Source organism: Alligator mississippiensis, chromosome 11 (genome assembly GCF_030867095.1).
Source record: "Alligator mississippiensis isolate rAllMis1 chromosome 11, rAllMis1, whole genome shotgun sequence".
NCBI classification, from domain to species: domain Eukaryota; kingdom Metazoa; phylum Chordata; order Crocodylia; family Alligatoridae; genus Alligator; species Alligator mississippiensis.
Window position 1 is genome coordinate 23,252,762 of NC_081834.1, and position 22,414 is coordinate 23,275,175.

At 45.5% G+C, this 22,414-nt stretch overlaps 1 protein-coding gene across 4 annotated transcripts in view; it reads right to left on the bottom strand.

Moving 5' to 3' along the window:
- The window catches only part of MYO5A (myosin VA), a 195,308-nt gene that overhangs the window by 107,647 nt on the left and 65,247 nt on the right, over positions 1 to 22,414 (bottom strand). For all 4 annotated transcript variants that reach the window (XM_059714677.1, XM_059714679.1, XM_059714680.1 and 1 more), the window contains exons 3-4: positions 17,892 to 18,063; positions 5,855 to 5,999 (exon numbers count right to left, since the gene is read on the bottom strand). In XM_059714677.1, the coding sequence (XP_059570660.1) occupies positions 5,855 to 5,999; positions 17,892 to 18,063 (317 nt within the window). The remainder of the gene's footprint in view (positions 1 to 5,854; positions 6,000 to 17,891; positions 18,064 to 22,414) is intronic.

The window sequence follows — 22,414 nt, forward strand, 5'->3', positions numbered from 1 at the left end:
TTAGCCGGTTTTACTCAGAGGTGATCATGGGATACCAGATTGAAGGCTTTTTTAAAGTCAAGATATACGACATCAATCTCTTCTCCTTTGTCCAGGTGATAGGTCACCTGGTTGTAGAAGGAAGCAAGACTGGTCAAGCAAGAACTACCCGCAACAAACCCGTGATGCCTATCCCTCAGGATGTTGCCATCAGCCAGCCTGTTAAGAATGGCCTCTTTGAAAATCTTTTTGAAGACCTTCCCCAGGATAGAGGTCAGGCTGATGGGCCTATAGTTCGCTGGATCCACTTTCCTTCCTTTCTTGAAGATGGGAACAACATTGGAAGAAGGCCAATCATCAGGGACTTCACCAGAGCACCACGAGTTCTCAAAGATCCGTACCAGGGGCTGGGCTCTGATGCTAGCCCTTGAGTACCCTGGGGTACTCCTTGAGTACCCTGGGGTGTAAACTGTCAGGGCCATCTGACTTGAAGGTGTCCAGCCTCTCAAGGTGTTCTTTCACGAGGTCAGCATTGATGGAGGGTAAGGAATCTCCCTCACCCGGGCCTCCCTGTCCCATAGTGGGCAGGGGCATCCCATGGGACTGATGAAATGTACCCATTTAATAAGTTGGCTTTTTCCTGGTTGTTGGTCATCAGTTCTCCCATCTGGTTTAGCAGGGGTCCAATGTTGCCCTTGCTTTTTCTCTGGCTCCCCACATATCTAAAAAAGAACTTTTTGTTGTCCTTGATACTTGTAGCTAGTCAGAGTTCCATCACAGTCTTGGGTTTCCTGGTTTGCTTCCTGCAGGTCCGGACCAGTGCAGAGGTTCATCAATGACTCGCATGCAAATGGCACAAAAAGGTAAAGTGGCACAAAAGAGAGTACAAGCATAAAATGAAAACAACTGCATAACTACTTCAGTGTAGGGACATTCTACCTAGTTGTATGTTTTTATATATATCAAGATTTTGGGGTACTAAAACAATACCTCAAATGAGAATAAAACAGATCTGATTAATAATAGCTGTTTGAAAAAGAAAAAAAAAGCAGCTAAATAGTTTTAAAAGTCAAATATAGGTTGGCTAACCTATCTTAAATATTCAGCTTTGAGAAGAATAATGGTTCAGTCTGAAGCTGGTTCATATCTCTATATGAAATAGTGATCAACAGTTTCATGAGATGCTTAAATGTTACTTTTCATTCATTTAAAAAGAAAGTGCTACCTATAGTTGATCTATTATTCAATCATTTGGAGCTACTAACTGGCTAAAGACTGGAGTCTGGTGAGCTGGGTTATAGTTCTCACTCTACCACAGAATTATGGGGTGACCTTCAGAAAGTTATGTAACGTTATCTGCCTCCATTCCCCATTTTTAATAAAGGTGTTTGGTCAAAGGCCTGTTCCAAGCCTTGCAGCCCACTGGTCTAGTGTTGTCAAAGCACACTAGTTTTTGTAGATAACACAAAAGGGCTAGACATGACTGGCCACTAGTCCAGAGTGGCTCAAGCTCAAGACTCTGCATCTGTAAGAAGGTGACTGCACAAAAGGTGTTAGAATTTCTGTAAAGCAATGAGATCCCTGATAGAAGGAGCTATAATATGCAGATATGATTCCCCTTTACTTAGGCATTTTTCACACCACATGATACACCAAGCTCCTTAACAGATTACTAGCAATTGAAATGCATAGCATCTATGTAGGCTCCATCCATCTTCTAAAAATCTAGACTTTGGGTATTTTGTAGATATTGGCAGCCCATTAACATGACACATCGGGAAACTTGGACCATGGTGCATTACTCCATTGAAACGGGTCTAGGAAAACTTCGCTTAAGTTGCAGTTACAAACGAAAAGAAAACTCGCACAAACAAGACCCACAGAAAACTCGAGCCTCTTAAACCCGGAAAGAGCTCTGGATACACACACACACACACACACGAAGTTTGCTAGGCTCCATGGACCGAGCGCACAGGGAAAGGTACATCGAGGGATCAGGCGGCGACGGGGAGAGGCTAGAGGTTGATCAGGCCCCTATATCCTTCTTACGGCACACACTGGGTTCGTTAAGCTCCACAGCGCTTAGAGTTCTTCATGAGATGGATGTGAAGTTCTCCTCCTCCAACTTGGGCGGAAACTGCTCAAGCCTCTTATACAGCTAGCAAGCCAATCGCTAGCTGCCACGTGGGAATAATTTAGAAACAGCCAATAGTGGGACACAAATTTACATACGAATGGCGGGAACTCCTTTGCACTGGGGTTTTCTCTATGCAACTGAGAATTGCACTGTGCAAAGAAAGCTCCTTGTGGCGGGAAATAATTCTGCAGTGCCGAAGCGCACACACAATCATACCCTTTGGGTCATGACATCCCCCCTTGCTGAAGGCACAGCTGAATTATGCCACATGCTCGTCACTCGGGTCACCAGTAGCTCTTGTAACAGGGCATTGAACTAAACGGGTAAACACAAAATCAGCTAACATAAGAAGTTCGTCCTCCAGGGATCGAATTAAGTAATAGTCGGCACAAATACATACACACATAATCAGATTCATAACAAAAAAACTGCATGATCAGGGCTTCAGTGGGCATCATGGCGAAGTCGCGCGTCAAGCCCTCACTTCTGCCGATGATGTTATCCTTCTTGGGGCTTCTCTCCGCCACGCACTCTGAGTTCCAGATCTGTGAAAAGAATTCTCTTAAAACAGTTATTTCACTAATATTTACAAAAACCCGCACACAATAGGGCGGTTAGTTAAACTCAAACTCCATGGACATGAGTTCCAGCCATGAGACTATAGCCTCGTCAGATTCCGTTTCAGATTCTCTGTACAGCTCCTGTAACTCTGTCCAAGCACAAATGCGACTGGTGGCGGCACAAACTTCATCTTGTGCATCAGTCACTGGGCTGATTGTTGCTACAGGATGAGCTGTTACTTCGGGAGTCGAGGCTGCTGTTATTGTTTCAGGCAGGAGGGGCAGATGCACTCCTTCGCTCGATTCTCCCTTCCGTCAGCAAGAAGGCAGGGTCGCTGGAAGCGACGCTGCGTTGGTGGGCGGGGTCGCCGGCCGAACTCTCGCGGGTTCCTCCGAAGCTCCACCCTTCTCTTCTGGTTCTTCCACGCGGTATCCCTCTTGCTTGGCGCCATCTTGACGTGGCATCTCAAGATTTTCTTTCGCAGCCGCCTCTTTGACCGCTTGAACGGCCATACGCAGCTGGGCTTTCAAACTTAAATTCTTTTGCATTAGATCAGTTACTGTACGAAAAGATGCAGTTAACACTCCCCCCTTGTCGTATTTCGGGGCCACCCTCTCATCTGCGGCACGTTCCTCCGCCTCCAGATCTTCGCAGAGCTTGGATGGAAGCTCGCGACCCCTCAATCTAGACACTACTATAAAGGGGGCAAACCGGTCGATCGGCACCGGTTCTTCACTCTCCCGAGCACATCTTAGGCAACGGGCACACTCCTGGGTGAGGGTCAGGTTTACTGCGCCTGCCGGATTGACTCTGGCGAGGGACACAGTGTCGAGGGGCCTAAACAGGACCCGCTCATTATTCATTATACACCCGAATTCCGCGGGGTGAAGATACACTTCCCCCTCTCTCGGGGCTCCGTCTTCGGATGCTCCCTCTTCTCCCTTCAGCGAAAGGCGTCCGCTGATAAACCTCTCACCCATTCCGCCCACCTGGTGGTAAGCAATATGCACCTCCAGTTCCATGAAGTTCTCTACTTGGCGTTTTCCACTGCGCCAAGGGCAGTTCTTAACTAATTCTAGCTCCATCGTGCTTTCCCCGGATCCCATCCTCGTCGCCATGTGCGGGCCAGGAGTAGTCCGAGGCTTTTGGGGGTGCGCGGTGGGCTGCGGCCAGCAGCCCTGGCACGTGGGTCGGGGAATTCGTCACAGCGGACTAGAATTAGCCACGGATGCGTAGCGGTTGATTAAATATTATTTTACTTACACCGTAGATGGTCGCGGTGCAGTTCGCTTAAGCTGCAGTTACAAACGAAAAGAAAACTCACACGAACAACACCCGTAGAAAACTCGAGCCTCTTAAACCTGGAAAGAGCTCTGGATACACACACACACAAAGTTTGCTAGGCTCTGTGGACCGAGCGCGCAGGGAAGGGTACATCGAGGGATCAGGCGGCGACGGGGAGAGGCTAGAGGTTGATCAGGCCCCTATATCCTTCTTACGGCACACGCTGGGTTTGTTAAGCTCCACAGCGCTTAGAGTTAGTTCTTCATGAGATGGATGTGAAGTTCTCCTCCTCCAACTTGGGCGGAAACTGCTCAAGCCTCTTATACGGCTAGCAAGCCAATCGCTAGCTGCCATGTGGGAATAATTTAGAAACAGCCAATAGTGGGACACAAATTTACATATGAATGGCGGGAACTCCTTTGCACTGGGGTTTTCTCTATGCAACTGAGAATTGCACCGTGCAAAGAAAGCTCCTCGTGGCGGGAAATAATTCTGCAGTGCCGAAGCACGCACACAATCATACCCTTTGGGTCATGACATGCTTCAGAGACACAAGCTGGCTAGACTTCACTTCATTCTAACTCTCTTACACATTCTTAATGGAGTATGTTGCCAGCTAAGAGAAGATCATCTGAAAACTTTCATCCCAGTACTGAATGATTGCCACATCACAATGAATTCATTAGCAGACAATCTTTTGCTTAACAAGCTGGTTTACTTGAAGGATGGCTAAATTAACAGCTTCTATCACTAACAACAGAGCTCTTGGATCCACTTTATTAACTGGAGAAGCACACAAACCAAACTAAAAGCGACTATCCAAACAGAGTGACTATCCAAAATCAGAAAGGTTTCAAATGCTTCTCAGGCAGGCATGTCCTTGAGAGGGGAAAGGCTTCATTTCAGTGGCCAGTTTTTCCTTGGTTAAAGAATTTATTTTCAGAAAACACTTAAAGGGAATTTAAGCATTTGTACACATGCATGTGCCACAGTGCTGGGCACTTTTTAAAGTGCCTGGCGCTGCAGCGTATGCATTTGTGTAAATGGCGAAACGCGTGTCAGCACTGAGAAAATGACAGTGGTGTGCTTTGGAACTAAAACATATCAAAGGTATTTTAGTTCAAAAACGCACTGCTGCCATTTTCTGCACGCTAATGTGCATTTCGCCATTCATACAAGTGCATGTAATGCAGTGCTGGGTGTGTCAGCTCATGTGCTCCGCAAACTCCATTAATCAAGTCTGCTCTGATGCGCTTGATTTCCAGCGCGATGGAGCAGACAAAGGTCCATGTATATATGCCCAAAGGATTTACTCTTCTGTAACTATAGCACAATTAAATCATTCTAATCCAGTATCTGTTCTCTTCAGACACATTCTATGAAACTGGTCCTTTTGCCCTTCAAAAAACAAATCAAAGTTTGTCCACCTCTGCCTTTAATAAAAGACGACACTGGGAGAATCTTTTTTGTTATCATTACCCTATGTGTACATATATGCACAAACACAACCCATGTGAAATAGCTGCATTCTAAATCACATTTTGTTTAAAAAGGGCTACTGTTCAAAAACAGCTCTATATTTCACTGATCAGACTGAGATAATGTAGCTCCATACAGATCTGCTCTAATTTGTTTAATTTTAGGCCTAATTCTGAATAGGTCCAATGGGTCCTTCCCCCACTACCTATCCAAAGACAATTATCTCCAAGGTATAAAGAACAGTTTTATTGTTTGCTAATTTAGTAGGGTTTGTTGACATTTAATATACACTGGATTAATGAGAGAACTTCTAAAATGTTTGAAAAAATATGAAGAGAAAATGTGTTCATTAACTGGACATTTAAGACTTCTGGGATGAAACAATGAATTAAAAGGCTCTGTTGCCCCACAAACCTGGCCATCTGTTTATATGCTTCTTCAGCTACAGCAAAAATGTGTGGATCCATATCCCCCATATTTTGACCACTGTAGGCATTGATGATATCTTCGCCATATATAGGCAGCTGCTCATAAGGATTTATGGCTACCAAGACAATACCTACAAGGGAAATGATACAAACCCAGTTAATAATAGCTAAGTGAAAAAAAAGCAAAAACACTTTCAAAAGCCAAGCATAGGTTGGGTTGTTTAATCTATCTTAAATCATTGGCTTGGAGAAAAATATAGACTCAATCAGAAGCTCACTGAAGTCCATGGAAGCATGCAAGGCAAGACCTTTACTCCTCCTCCCTTTTCAAAGTTTTAGGTTTAAGGAATGAAAGGTTAATCAGGTTTAGTGTGAATCCACTCAGTGCTGACAGGTGATAAATAGCCAGCTGTGCTTAGCAACAAAATAATCAGCAGTGACTGCACTGACTAGCCCTGGAGCAGGCAACCCCTGGGGCAGGTGTCAGAGCATGGCACGGGAAGGCATTTTGCTTGGCACATATGCCCCGTGGAGAATGGTGGGGAAGAGTCCAGGGCTGCACTATCACAACAAGGTTTGGGCCCCTCACAGCTCTCCCACTGTCTGCCCCTGGCACACCAACATCTTACAAGTCAAATTTACAGGGGTTTTTTTGGCACTGCCCAAAAATGCTGCTGACCCATGGACTAGTCTTTTATTACAAATCCCAGGTCCCTGTGATCTGCTGAATTACAACTATTCTGGTAACAAAAAGGCTCTGAAATATAACAGGGCCAACTTCAGCCATAAAGCTTCACTAATGGTCATAATGGCAAAAGGCAGGGGTCAGCAACATTTTTGGGCAGAATACCAAAAAACACCCACAACCTCAACTTGTAAGATGGTGCGCCAGCAGTGGATGGCAGGAGAGCTGTGAGGGGCCCAATCTTCATTGTGGCTGAGCAGCCCCTGCCTCTTCCCTGCCGTCCACTCCAAGGTGCACATGCCCAGCATGAAGCTTGGGCTGCTCATAGCAGGCAACGGGGAGGCTGCAAGCAACTGCAACAGTGGTGGGTGTATGCACGCCTCAAGGTGCACAGCAGGCAAGGGGCTGGAGCTCAGCTACCACAAGGATTCGGCCCCCTCATGCCTCCCCTGCCATCCACCCCAAGGCACACCTGCCTAGCAAAATTATTTTGTGTACTGTACTCTGGCAGGCGTTACCAGAGTGTTACTTACCCGTGGCATAAGGCATATCATATATTCGCATATGATATTACAGCACCATATGCCAACAATAAAAAGCTTTAGTACAGAACTTTTTAATCAATAGTGGCCTGACTTTAAATTGTAACGTCCTAAAAGGGCTCAAAAATAAATGGAGATATATTTTATACGACTGACATCTTGCATACAATCACAGATGGAAACCAAAAGTTAGACTTGTAAAAAGTGCTGTAAGATCAGTTTAATATTCACAGAAAAACATATTTAACTCCCTACATTTTCTAATTTCTTCTATCCCTTTTTTCCATGCTCCCTCTATCTAAATGGACCTGCCTTTATACCACACTCAATCACCACATTTGAGTGCCCCTTCTAGTTCATCCTGTCCTTTTTACTCTCCCTAAACTGCATCCTAATTCAGTCTGTAACACTGGATAAAATGAGGACTCAGGCACATCTCTGTCTGTCCCTGGAGTAAGGTCCAAAAGATTGCTGGTCACATTCTTCATCATGAATAAGGAGGGTTTCTTCACCCAGAGGGGCAGTTTGAGAAAAGGCTAATAGTAGCTTTCCATCCTGCAGTCCTGTTAATGTACAGGGAGGGCTTATTTGTTCCAGTTGTAGAGAAAAGCCACTGCTTGCTGCCACCATGACAGAGCCTATAGAGAAGTAGTGGCTATGAAGGAAAAAAGAACCCATCATGATTTTAAATGAAATGGCTTTAAAGTGCAATGCTAATCTCTCAGAATCAGTGAGGCATCATTCAATGAAAGGCAGCTTGGGCAAGGAAGTCTTTATCTAGACCCACCCCCCAACCTTCTCTCTCATCAGAGATTTCATAGATTTCATAGACATTAGGGCTGGAAGGGACCTCGGAAGATCATCGAGTCCAGCCCCCCGCCCAAAGGGCAGGACGTCAGCTGGGGTCATAGGATCCCAGCAAGATAAGCATCCAGTTTGCTCCTGAAGGTGTTCAATGAAGGCGCTTGAACAACCTCCGGCGGCAGGCTGTTCCAGACCTTGGGGGCTCGGACAGTAAAGAAATTCTTCCTTATGTCCAGCCTGAAACGATCTTGTAGTAGTTTGTGACCATTCGTCCTCGTCATCCCTTGGGGCGCTCTGGTGAACAAACGTTCCCCCAGATACTGGTGATCACCCCTGATAAACTTGTAGGTGGCCATCAGATCACCCCTGAGCCTGCGCTTTTCCAGGCTAAAGAGCCCCAGGGCTCTCAGCCTGTCATCGTAGGGTCTGCTTCCCTGACCCCTGATCATGCGCGTGGCTCTTCTCTGGACTCTCTCAAGCTTCTCCACATCCTTCTTGAATTGTGGAGCCCAAAACTGGACGCAGTACTCCAGCTGCGGCCTCACTAAGGCCGAGTACAGGGGGAGAATAACGTCCCGGGATTTGCTTGAGAAGCATCTATGGATGCAAGCCAGCGTTTTGGTCGCTTTACTAGCCGCAGCATCGCATTGCAGGCTCATGTTCATCTTGTGGTCAATGATGACCCCCAAGTCTCTTTCTTCCATAGTGCTAACCAACATAGCACTGCCGAGCCTATAAGGATGCTGCGGGTTTTTCTTCCCAAGGTGGAGAACCTTGCATTTATCGGCATTGAACACCATCAGATTTTCATCCGCCCACTTGCTGAGCCTGTCCAGGTCAGCCTGGATCACCCGCCTGTCTTCAGGCGTGGATGCTTTGCCCCAAAGTTTGGTGTCATCGGCGAACTTGGCCAGTCCGCTTCTGACTCCAGTGTCCACATCATTAATGAAGATGTTGAACAGTATGGGTCCAAGGACAGAGCCCTGGGGGACCCCACTGGTCACAGGACACCACGATGAGTGACTTCCATCAATTACTACCCTCTGGGTCCGACCCCGGAGCCAATTTTCCAGCCAGTGGATCGTGGGGGACCCAAGGCGACAATTGGCCAGTTTCTCCAAGAGACGATCATGGGACACCAGATCGAAGGCTTTTTTGAAGTCAAGATAAATGACATCAATTTCATCTCCCTTGTCCAGGTGATAGGTCACCTGGTCGTAGAAGGAAATGAGATTGGTCAAGCAAGACCTACCCGCAACAAACCCGTGCTGGCTATCCCTTAAGATGTTGGCGTCGGCCAGTCCATTAAGGATGGCCTCCTTAATAAACTTTTCTAAGATCTTCCCCGGGATAGAAGTCAGGCTGATGGGCCTATAGTTAGCCGGATCCACTTTCCTCCCTTTCTTGAAGATAGGCACCACGTTGGCCTTCTTCCAGTCTTCGGGCACTACACCAGAGCGCCAAGAGTTTTCAAAGATCCGCGCTAGAGGCTGGGCTATGATGCTCGCCAGCTCCTTGAGTACCCTGGGGTGAAGATTGTCAGGGCCGGCTGACTTGAAGGTATCCAGCTTCTCAAGATGTTCCTTCACAAAATCAGCATTAATGGAGGGCAGGGGATCACCCTCACCCGGACTTCCCGGCCCTGTAGCGGGCACGGGCGTCCCATGGGGCTGATGAAAGACCGACGCAAAGTACCTATTTAATAGGTTGGCTTTTTCCTGGGCGTCAGTTGTCAGTTGCCCCATCTGGTTCAGCAGGGGTCCAACGTTGCCCCTGCTTTTCCTCCGGCTCCCCACATCTGAAAAAGGACTTTTTATTGTCCTTGATGCTCAAAGCTAGCTGGAGTTCAGTTGCAGCCTTGGCTTTCCTGGTCTGCTCCCTACAGGACCGGACCAGTACAGAATAATCCTCCTTGGAGGTGACTCCCATCCTCCATCCTTTGTAGGCCTTTCTTATAAAGCATTCAGTTTTGCATGTGAATTTATCTACTCTTACTTCCTCTACGCTGTTTCCATTTTAAGCTGTCATCCAGGTAAAGAAATTAAATTAGATAGGCCCAAGTATTACAATTAGGATATGAAAATTCTTTCATGGAAAAGCAAAGAAAAGGCACCTGAAATCTGGACCTGCTACTAAAGTGGCCTTTCACTTCTGTAAGTAACTAAATTCTATTATTTATTTATTTACAGATCAGGCACACAGCAAACCAATGACAACCCATCTTTCAAAAAAGATCTCAAAGTTTCTTAACCAATCTCATCAGATGCACAAGTTATAGGTCTAGTCTAGACACACCTATCTATCTAGCCTGTGATACAAACAGCTCAGTGTTTTTCCATCAGCCATGACCACTGGGATGACTCAGAAATCTGAAATTAGAGTCTTGATACTGTTAAAAATATATGCCAAGCTCTACTGCTTTAATGAAAAACCAAAAAGGGAAAAAAAGAAATGAACCCTGCAACTGGCTGGTTCAAGGAATTTGTGTGAGCCAGTTTCAAACAGCTAGCCATTGAAAATATGAGCAGGTGATAGAGTTGCAAGCTCTGATCCACATTACAGATGCAACCTAGCTTGAGAAGCACAAAAATGGAGATCGCAAGTGATGTTATAGACCAGTAGGAAGTGCAGTGCCAGAGCTGGGCAACTGCTAGAAATTTGGAAGTAGCTAATGTGCCACAGGAAGTAGCTAATGTGCCACAAATCAGAAGTAATGTGCACTTGCAGATCTTTGGGGGAAAATATGCACAGTGCCTGTCTGCAAAATCCTGGACTTCCTTAGAAAACCAGATTCAATCCAACGAAATTAAAAGTAAATAAAACTACAGTTAAGATGCTTCCATAGGAAAAAAAAGATTGGGAGCAACCACAGATACTATTAATGCTGGAATAGGTCTGATGCGGTCCCCTGTAAAAAAGGGGTGTCAACTGTTTGCTTCCTACTGAAGCACCTCCAGGAAACACTTCTCAGAACTGCCACAGGTGTTTGTCATGTGTTTGGAAGCTTTTTGAGATCTCTTGTAGGCTACAAGAGATCAGTGACCATCTATAAACTCACTAGGGGGGACCAGAAGGGTTTGGGGAGACCTTGTTTCCCCTAGCACCCCCCGGGATAACAAGGAATAATGACCACAAGTTGTTGGAGAGTAGGTTTAGATTAGACATCCGTAAGAACTACTTCACAGTCAGGGTGGCTAGGATCTGCAACCAACTTCCAAGGGAAGTGGTGCTGGCTCCTACCCTGGGGGTCTTTAAGAAGCGGCTCGATGCCTACCTGGCTGGGCAGACAAGGTTCCTTGGGTGAATTTGATATCTTTTATTAGACCAAACCAAATAGTTGGAGAATAGTTATTAGGCAAGCTTTTGGGTTCAAAAACCCTTCATCAGGCTAAGGAAGTTTCAGCAGTTGGTGTGTGCTCTTCCTGGATGGAATGAAAAGTAAAGAAGCCAGAGGCTGGGCTGGGGAGTCAGTTGCCAGGCAGATTATAATGTATCAAAAATCCAACGTCTATGTTTAGTCCATGATCTCTAGTATCCAGGAGGTTGATGAAATGGAGCTCATAGGCTCGTCTCTGGGAAGTGTTGTGTAAATTTCCCTTGAGGATCAGGACTGAGAGATTGGAGAGAGAGTGGCCCTCCTGTGAGAAATGTGCCCCCACCGGTAATTGGGTGTTTCTGTCTTTGATAGATTTCCGGTGTGCATTCTTTCTGGTGCGCAGTTGTTGTTTGGTCTCTCCTACGTATTTTCCATCAGGGCATTTGGTGCATTGGATGAGGTATATTACATTTCTGGAGGTGCAGCTGTAAGATCCTGGGATGCTGATGGCTCTGTTGTGGGGTGTAGTAATTGTGGGGGTGGTAGAGATGTGTTGGCAGGTTTTGCATTTCTTCTCATGGCACCGTCTGGATCCTTTTGGTGTGTTCTGGGCTTGAGGAAGTTTGCTTCTGGTGATGAGGTTGGCGAGGTTCGGTGCTTGTTTGAAGGCTAGGATGGGTGGCTCTGGGAAGAACTTTTTAAGAATAGGGTCTCTTTCTAGTATGGGTTGCAATTTTTTGAGGATTTTCCATACAGGTTCAAGGGAGGGGTGATGCGTCATAACCAGCGGTGTGCGATTTGTGGGGGGTTTTCTTCTGTACTGCAGCAGTTCTTCACGTGGTATCCAGGTGGCTCTTTCAAATGTGAGATCTCTCTCTCTCTGGACGAATGTCCTTGTTGGGTGAAAGCCTTTTTAAGATTGGTGAGGTGGCGATCCCGGGTGTTCTCTTCAGTGCAAATTTGGTGGTATCTGAGGGCTTGGCTGTATATCACAGCTTTTTTGGTGTGTTTAGGGCGATTGCTGGTTCTGTGCAGATATGTATGTTGGTCTGTGGGTTTCTTGTATACTGTGGTCTGTATTTTACCCTTCTGGATACTGATCCTTGTGTCTAAAAAGGAGATGTTGGTGCTGGAGTATTCTAAAGAAAGTCGGATGGAGGGGTGGTGACTGTTGAATTTCTGATGGAACTCAATCAGAGATTGCAGGTTCTCAGTCCAAATGATGACGATGTCATCAATGTATCTTAAGTATAGCAAGGGTTTGATGGTGCAGTTCTTGAGGAAGTCTTCTTCCAGGTGGCTCATAACAAGGTTGGCATACTGTGGGGCCATTTTAGTGCCCATAGCTGTTCCCATCATCTGGAGGAAGTGTTGATTATTAAAAGCGAAATGGTTGTGTGTGAGGATGAAGTGTATAAGCTCAGTAATATCTTTGGGTCTGTATTCTGAGTTGTAATCTTGTTCCTGTAGATATGTAAGGCAGGTTTGGATGCCATCCTGGTGTGGGATGTTGGTATATAAGGCTGGTAACGTCCATGGTGGCTAGGAGTGTGTTGCTGGGAAGGTGGTCTATGTTTTTAAGTTTCCGTAGAAAGTCTGTAGTGTCTTGTACAAAACTTGCTCTGTGGGTGACAAGCGGTTTTAGGATTGCTTCAACGAAACCTGATATTTCCTCGGTTAGGGTCCCATGGTTGGATATGAGAGGTCTGCCAGGGTTCCCTTGTTTGTGGATTTTAGGGAGCCTGTAAAAAGTCCCCGGGTTAGGTAGCGGGGGGATCAAGGTCTGTAGTTTTTCTTGTAGTTTTGATGGAAATGATTTGATGGTATTGTTGAGTTTTTTGGTGAAAAGGGGAGTAGGATCTTCTTGTTGTTCTTTGTAGTAGGTGGTGTCAGAGAGCTGTCTCTTGGCTTCCTTTATGTAATCCTCACGGTTTAGGATGACTATGGCTCCTCTTTTATCTGCTGGTTTTATTACTATTTGGTGGTTGGATCTTAGAGATTATCACCTTTTTCTCTGGTAGAGAGAGGTTGCTGTGGTGGTGGTGTGTTGCTGATTATTTCATTGTTCATTCTTTCCCTGAAGCAGTCAATGTAGCGGTCATTTGAGCCCAGTTTTCCTCCTGCCCAGGCAGGGGGTCAGACTTGAAGATCTACAAGGTCCCTTCCGACCCTACTTCTATGATTCTATGATACAAGAAAACCTAATAATCCCCCATTTCTCTCTACATGGTTTTGCAATGGCACAGATCTGGCATACATCTTAAACATTTAATTGATTATTGATGTATACTACAATCAAGAAATCTGTAACACCATACTGGATTTCATTTAAGTTGCCCAAATTAAAGTCCTTTCAAGCCATGCATTTAGAGTTTTCATTGTTAGAAATGTGATTAAAGATCAGGAACAAACAAGAATAATTCTTTGCGACCTGGAGTATACTAGATGCCTTCTCTCCTTTGTTTCAGACTTCACTTAGATAACTCAGGGCTTGCTACAGGGAGGTATTTCAGAATAAAGCAGGATGTACATGTACAGTACAAAGCTACTCTGCTCTAAACTCTCCCCGTGGACATTCTTAGGGGAATATTTCTGTGGATCAATTACAGTGCCAGACAACGCCCTGAGATGCACCACATGCATGACTTCCAGACTGTGAAGTAGCGTAGCCACAGAATTTACTGGCATACATGCAGCACTGCACTAAAGTTGCTACACTGCTTCCACAAGTTAGAGTGGGAGTGAGTATAGCACCGCCTGGGATTGTAATATACTCCTGATCTGTAATGAGAGTACCTCTCTGTAGTGGAGCTTACTACCAAGGCAAACACATAAAGGTGCTCTTAATGTAGACTCTGTGGAAGTTAAAGCAGATAGCTAGGTTGTAAAGCTCAGACACTATCTTGTTCTGCTTTAATTTCTCTGAAAGCATAAGAGCAATGTTGTAGCTGAGACTTGATGAAAAATGTCTTGTGTTTGAAAGTTTGTCTAACTCTGTCCCAACTATATAGTTGGTCTAATAAAAGATATCACCCTAAGAAATGCGTAATTTCCTTGTGTAAAGAAGCCCTAAGAGTAAAGAAAGCATTTGGCACTGATCAATGTGATGTTGGTGCCTAATTTCTTTAAGCCACCTAGACTGGCAGATCCAGCCACACACGCACTACCCAAATATTTGTACAAACTTCAAGGCAGGTCCTTCCCTTTTAGGCTCTGCTGACAAAAACGATCTCAGGAAGTGAAAGCAAACATTCACATGACAAGAACCTGGCACACTACATTAGTTTACTTCAATACAGGTTTTTAAAACAAATAATATTCATCAAGAATACATCTCAGAAGTTACGAAAGAATTATACCATTTCTGTACAGTGCTTAAACTCATTTATAAAATACCATAGCGGGAATATAATTTAATATTATATATTGCCAGTTTAAAAATAATTTCTGTTGAACATTTTTGGTTTAATTTCTTAAACTGCATTAGATTTTTTTCCTTAAGAAATATCAGGACCATTCCAAAATTTATGTATTTCTGTCTTGCTCTCTCTTTTTATTATACCGAATTAGGCTCCTTAGTTGCTATTATTATGATCCTTCCTATACATACTAAAAAGACACCTATGATTTAATTTTAGAAAGGGGGGAAGGATCAACAATCTATGGACAGCGAAATATTCATCTAACTTTAGACTTGTTGTAAAAGAAACATCAGGCACCAGTTTATTTATCAGATAGAAAAGCAAAAGCTTTCACTATACTTTGACACAACTACCAGAAAGTTGTTAATGTAAGCAATCCACTTTTCCCTTCAAATCTTCATAATTTTTGTGTGCAGAGATAAAGATTTAAAGAAATAACAAAGAACAAAGCAGAACTGCAAATTACCTCTGCTCTCAGTCTGCTATTGACTTATCAGGCTTTTTTTAAATTTTAAATTAAAAGATATTTTTATTTTGTATAAAGAAGTATCTGTTCACAGCCTTACATTTTATAGTCAGCTCAGCCTGGTCAGTAAATGAAACACACAGGTCAGTTAAACTGTTTCTCATGCACTGGGCACAGTAGGGGCCAACCTTTTTGGCAGTCACACTACAAATTAACTCCATACATTCACTGGGTGTCACTCTGATCCTCCTCCCCTGCCTGATCAGCTGCTCTGCTTTCTGCTTCTTGCTTCTGCCTGGTGTCCCTACCCAATCTGCTGCTCTATCTGCTATACCCCTCCCAATATCTGCTGCATGCCACGCATGGAAGCTTCCTGTGCTGCTAATGGCACACATGCCACAGGTTGGCCACCCCTGCACTAGCATGAGATGTGAAATACCACAATCCAGGAAAGCATTTAAAAGGAATATAGAATTGTTTGCACTGAAATGTTATGCTAAAAGTTAGCAGCATGTTTCTAATAGTTAACAAGATTTAAAAAACAAGCAGGCAAATAAACAAGCCTTCCTGCATGACATATAAATTTAGAATCCAATGTTTTCTTAAAGTTTATTACTCAGCTAAATTTTGCAGTTACAATGAAGTCATCACTGCTATAGTAAATTCTTCCAGTTTTGGCTGACTGGAAAAATTATGGCCAGTTTTGCTTTTGGGTGTTGCAAGATCACAGATCTGCACTGCACTGTTAATATCTTTCTACCACTAACAGACTATGAACAGACAAACCCTGGCACAAATGCTATTACAACCTCAGTCCTACTATTCCAGTGAATGGAAACCCTAGAAAGACAAGAAAATGGGAAGGAAATTGCTTCAATGCAAGCACAAATACACAGCTTATAAAGAATTAGTCTAGAAGACCAAAAAGTGTTATCCTTATCAGATTAGATTTCTGCATTCCCAGAGACTTGGCGACATTCTTCTCTCTAGCTAAGAATGGCTAGGGAACCAGTGATCAATGACAAATCCCAATGACAGCCAGGTCAGAATTCTAATATTATAAAAGCCATAGTCTGTCTGTCCATAACGCTTTATTCACACTCTGATTGGCTGACGGAAACAACCAATCAGAGTGCAAATACAGTGTTTGGACAAGAGGTGGCAGCACGGTGGACCGCCGCCATGACAATAAGGACACAGAGGATGGGGGGCAAGGCCAGCACAACTGGACTCAACCCCCTGCCCTGCTCCGTGGAGGCAGCAATGGCAATGTGGAGGGGAGAGGGGTCGAGATACAGCATTGGCCATGACCCCTCTCCCCCGCGCCCCCCCCCCCTGCAGGTGGTGAATATGGAAGGGGGGGAAGGCCAAGGGCATAGCTGCTGACCTCAGCCCCCTCTCTCTCCTGATGCAGCGGGAGAGGGAGGGAGAGCAGTGGCGGGGAGGAGGAGAGAAGCAGGCCTGAGGGAAAGGAGAAGCCAGGCCACCACGGTGGTAGGGCATGGGAAGCAGTGGGTGCAGGCCAATGTGGGCAGGAAGGGTGAAGGGATGGGAACAGTGGGCCTGGCCATGAAATGGTGGCTGGGTGGAGGTGGGGGGCACCTCGGGCCTGGCCTGGCCCCAAAACAGAGGGTGGAGGGGAGCAGCCTAGCCCTGAAATGGCAGCAGGGAAGGTGGGGGAGATGGGCCCGGCAGCAGCCCCACAATGGTGGTGGAAAGGGTAGAGGGGACATCCCAGACACAGCCTGGCCCCAAAACGGAGGGTATGGGGGGGGGCGTACCGGGCCCAGAAATGGTAGTGGGGAGGTTGGGGCAGGGCCGGGGGTGTGCTCAGCCTCAAAACGGTGGTGGGGAGGTGGGAGGAGGGGCAGGCCTGGCCCTGTGGTGGAGTGGGCGAAAGAGGGAGCAGGCCTGGCACTGAAGGTGCAGGGGGAGAGCCAGATACAGGCCCCCGTCTCCACCCGCACCTCCCGCCCGTCAGTGTTGATGGGCAATTGGCTAGTGCTAAAAATAAAAGCCTTAGTCTGTCTGTCTGTCCATAGTGCTTTATTCGTACTCTGATTGGTTGTCTCGGCAGCCAGAGTGCTCCAAGAGCGTTCCAGACAGGAGGCAGTGGCAGTGCGGTGGAGTGCCACCATGCTGGTGGAAACAGGGGACGGAGGAGAGGCCGACACTGTCAGGCCTGCCACACTGGTAGGGGGGAGGAACGGGGTCAGGACACCCACACTAGTGGGGGTGGAAACGTGGCTCGGCCCGCTGCGCTGGTGCGGGGAGGGAAACAGGCTCAGGCCTGCTACGCTGGGAGGGGGGTGGAGGAATGGGGTTAGGCCCGCCGTGCCAGCCAGGGGGGAGGAACAGGGTCAGGTCCACAGCACCAAAGGGGGGAACAGGGTCGGGTCTGCCATGTGGGGGGGGGGGGGGGGTAATGGGGCCAAATGAGGACACCAAGGAGCAGGGGCACAGGGCCAAAGGCTGGGCTCCATCCATGCCGGCCCATCCATCAATCGGTCTTGATGGGCAATTTGCAAGTACATCTTAAACAGAGCTCTTTGGGAATCAAAGGGACAGAAATGTCAAATAGGTTTACTCTGAACCTTATGTTTTTAATAATACTTTTTGGTGTTGTTAATACTCAAAGAAGGGCCTCTTATTATAAGATTCCCAAATGCCTTAGAATTAATGGAAAGATCTAACTTGATTTATGCTCATGGTGACATATCAATACCTTCCATTTCCTTACCCATGGCCCTTTCAGTAGATTTTCATTGTTTGCAATGAATGTACTTACCGCAATACGTATAAATAAGTTTTGAGTCAATAAAACGAACTTTGAGGTTGTGCAGAACTGCAGGTTCATGGAGATAACTGAGAGCTGTGAGATCATTTTCACCAACAAGTATGTCAGGGTTTCGCAGGGGGGGTAGTTCCTTTGTCTTAGGATCAAGACAATACTCTAGGTCCTGTAAATTAAACAGAAACACACCACATGAAAACAAGTATTTCCAGGTGTCTCACCATTGTCTCATCCTTCTAGTTGGTCTCTCAAATCTCTTTTCTTCTCTAATCAATCTCTGAGTCAGTTACATTTTTTATTTACTTCATATCCTTCTCTGTTAGCATTACTAGCAGAAAATTTCTGCAAAAAGTTAACTGAAAATTTCCTGCTACAAATTACTTGTACAGAGCTAGACTTTACAAAAAGATGCAAGTAGATGTAAAAAATATCTTTTAAAGAAAAAAAAACCCTCTCTTACATGTCTTGCTAAAACGCTTCAGATGGGAATATAACACGATTTGAAAAATCTAATTTAGTTTTTAACTTTTTTCCTTTAAAAGACAGAAAAATATAGTAATTCGCTTGAGTTTTTACTCAATTTCACTATCCTGTTATTATATATTAGTACTGTGTGAGAATGTTGAGAGTAAATACTATGAGGAATATATAATCCAGAAATAATATTCCTTAAAATAATTTACAGATGAAGAGTTCTCACTATACACAGAAAAGCTAAACAAAAGTAAATTTAACAGTAAGTCTACCTGAAACTAGCACTTTCTTTTTGCAATATAATTTGATTTGATTAATGTAAATTACACTGTTTAAAGTATGATGAGAAGATGGCAAAACCTAGCTAGACAGCACATGCAAATTTGTGAATCTTTCTAGAATGGGAAGGCTATTTTTAGTTTCCATCAATACTGTTCTATAGAAGTGTCAAAGGATGAAATTACATGCAAGGAAAACATTGTATTTAGATTTAAACATTTTATATATTCTACATACGTAATCCACTCTTTTTATTTCATTACTATAGACACAAAATATAAGAGCATAATAAGTGCCATAGTAGGTCAGATCAATAGTCCATCTAGCTCAATATTTTGTCTGTGACAGTGGTGGGAATGGATGCTTTGGAGGAGGGGTGCCAAACTCATCCAGCTTCACGAACTGGATGGGGCTGCAGGGCCAGTCTGCAGGCCGGATCGGATACATAGACCAGACCCACAGCCCAGAGCTAACCCAAAGGCCAGCCCAGCCCATGAATTTTTCTAGTCCCTTTTTGAGCCTGGCTAGACTATCTGCCTCTACCACTTCCAAAGGTAATAGGTTCCACAAATTAATTAAAAGCTGAAAAAAACCCACTACTTTTCCATGTTAGTTTTAAACACGCAAAGGATTTATATAGTGTCATGATGTTTTGTTTTGTTTTGTTTTCAATGCCCTTCTTAATAATGCCCATCATTTTACTGGCTTTTTTGTGGTCCACTGCACACAGAGCTGATGTTTTTGGAGAAGTAGCTATTATGACTCCAAGATCTCTTTCCTCAGTTGTAACACCTATTTCAGAACCCAGCACTGTGTATGTGTAACTGAGGTTATCTTTCCCTTGTTGACACTGTAGTTCATTTGCCAAGCTTCTGTCACTGAGTTTAGTGAGATCATTCTACAGCTCCTCTCCAAAGACTTGGGATTTAATTACTGGGAGTAATTTAGTATTATCTGTAAACTTGGAGATTTCACTGTGCATCCTCATTTCAAGTCAGCAATGAAAATACTGAACAAAACCAGGCCCAGCACAGTGGGGCTCCACTTTTGACCTCTCTCCATCCTGAAAAGGGACCATTTAGCCCTACCCTTTGCTTCCTATCTTTCAGTCCATGAAAAAACCTTTCCTTATATCCCATAGCAACACAATTTTAAAGCTTTTTAAAAAAAACTTGAAAACATATTTGGATTTTCAAAAAGTTTATGTCAATTGGTGTCCCTTTGTACACATCCTTGTTAACACCCTCAAAGAACTTCAGGATATTGATGAGGCAGGATTTCCCTATACAGGAACCATGGTAACTCTTCCCCAGTTTTCCCACGTGACTGCAATTTTATTTTTATTATAGATTCTACCAACTTGCCAGAGATGGAAATCAGACTCACTGGTATATAGTTCCCAGGATCACCTCTGGAGCCCTTTTTAAAGATGGGGGTTATATTGGCAACCTGCCAGGCCTCTGATACAGAGACTGTTTGTAATGATGTTACATACTATTGCCAATAGCTCTGTAATTTCACCTACGAGTTCTTTCAGAACTGCTGGGTGAATGCCATCTGATTCTGGTGACTTGTTAATATTCAGTTTATCCATCTGTTCTATAACCTCTTCTGCTGTCATTTCAACATGATCCAACTCTTCAGACTTACCACTAGGAAAGACTGATTTGGTGTGGGAATTTTCGCAGAACCTTATGCATTAAAAATGATTTTTTTTGCATCCATTTAGTTTATCTGCTAGTCTTGTCACCCCTGAATGCACCTTTAACAATTTGGTCATCTAGTAGTTTCACTGATTTTCTTGCTAGCTTCCTGCTTCTGCTGTATTTTAAAAAAAGTCTACAATCAACTCCAGCATCTTTTGCTAGATGCTCCTCAAACTCTTTTTTGGCCTGTCTTATTTCACTTTTACATTTGACCTGCCAGAATTTATAAGCTTTTCCAGTTTTCTTCATTTGGGCACCCCTTTCATTTTTTTGAAGGATATCTTTTTTGCCTTGCACAGTCTCCTTAACTCTACTATTAAACAATGTAGGGCAAGGGTGGGCAAAATCCAGCCTGCGGGCTATAATCAAGCCAAGCAGGCAGGCACTTTCATCCGGCTTGTAGTGCCCCCCAGTGAACTGCAGCCTGCCCAGCCTTTCCACCCATGAGGATGGGAGCAAGGTGCTCATGTGTACAACCCCCCAACATATCCTATTGGGCCTCACTCCCACCCTCATGAGTGAAAGTGCTCTGCCCAGCTAGCAGCTTCTGGGCAGGGCTCATGCTGCAGCCAGGAACTGCTCACTCAGGGCAGCAGGTAGGGAAATGGCAGGGTGGGGGGGTGAAGTTGCAGCTGGGTGGAAGTGGGACCACAATGAAGAGCCTGCGCCCAGAGGGGAGCTCATCTGGGCAGGGTGTGGGTATAGGAACACCCCCACACACTCCCCCAATGGCATGCAGCCCCCATTGCCTGGCAGCACCAGCAGGCGGGGAGGTCAGGCTGCTTGTGCCTGGCGCAGGCACTCAGAGGGGTGCAGCTCTGGCCAGCGCTGCATTGGGGGGGAGGAAGCGGAGCCTGCCCTATTGCCAGGGCTTCACGCTGTGCACCTGCAGTTCCAGCACTTGTAGCAGGGGAAGCCCCATCCTGGAGCCTGCTGCTTCTCCTGCTCCCTGCTGCACGGGTCCTTGCACTCTGCTGGGAGTGGAGGGAGCCCCAACCCTGCTTCCTCATGAAGCCCAGCACGGGGCTTCCCCACTACAAGTGCAAAGCCCCTGCGACAGAAGCAGCCAGTCAGGCTGCATTGGGGGCACTCCTTACCCCTAGTGCAGTGCTGGCTGTTTCTATTGCAGGGGCTCTGCATCACACGCCTGCAGCTCCACACTTGCAGCTGGGAAGCCCTGTACTGGGCTCCATTGGGAAGCAGGGGGCAGGGCTCCTTCCACTCCCAGCAGAGTGCAGGGACCTGTGCAACAGGGAATGGGGGAAGCAGCAGGCTCCAGAGTGGGGCTTCCTCCACTCCGAGTGCTGGAGTGTGGTGTGCAGCCCCAGCGATAGGACTGGCTCCACTCCCTCTGATGCGCAGTACTGGCCGGAGCCACACCCTGATCTTCCTGTCTGCTGCTGCTGCCAGGCAGCAGTGGCTGCATGCCATTTGGGGGAAGCATGCAGGGGATCCCTACACCCTCCACCCTCCCTAACACCCCACATACCCACACCCTACCCTCACAGCCCCTATCAACATATACATATACCCCAACATACCCTATGCCCCCTACACAGCCACACAGTTACAACCCCCCAAATACTCCCACACCCCATCATACACACACACATACTGCTGTGAATCTGTGAATATAAAAGAGTGACACTTTATTTTTTAATTATGCAATCCCTTCTATATACAATACACAATCACAAATCATGACAAACATTTTTTGTAATAAAATTAGAATATTATAGTAGGTGTTTGACTTCTAGTGTACAATTTGGTTTTTCTCTGGTTCTAAGATGGCAATCCCCCCTCCCAAAAAGAGTATTTGGGGTGGGGGGGGAAGGCAAGGGGAGGGACTTCCAGCAGCAAAGGTCAGGGGTTAGGGAGCATGGTTTCTGGTCCCAATGTGGCGACCAGGGGGCGGGGCAAGTGTCAAGGGGAAGGGCTACCTATGCGGCCCCCAACAGCTCGTAAAAACTTATTAAGTGGCCCTCTACCCAAAAGAATTGCCCACCCCTGATGTAGGGGTTTTATTGGACCCATTCAATACTCCTTTTGATTTGCATA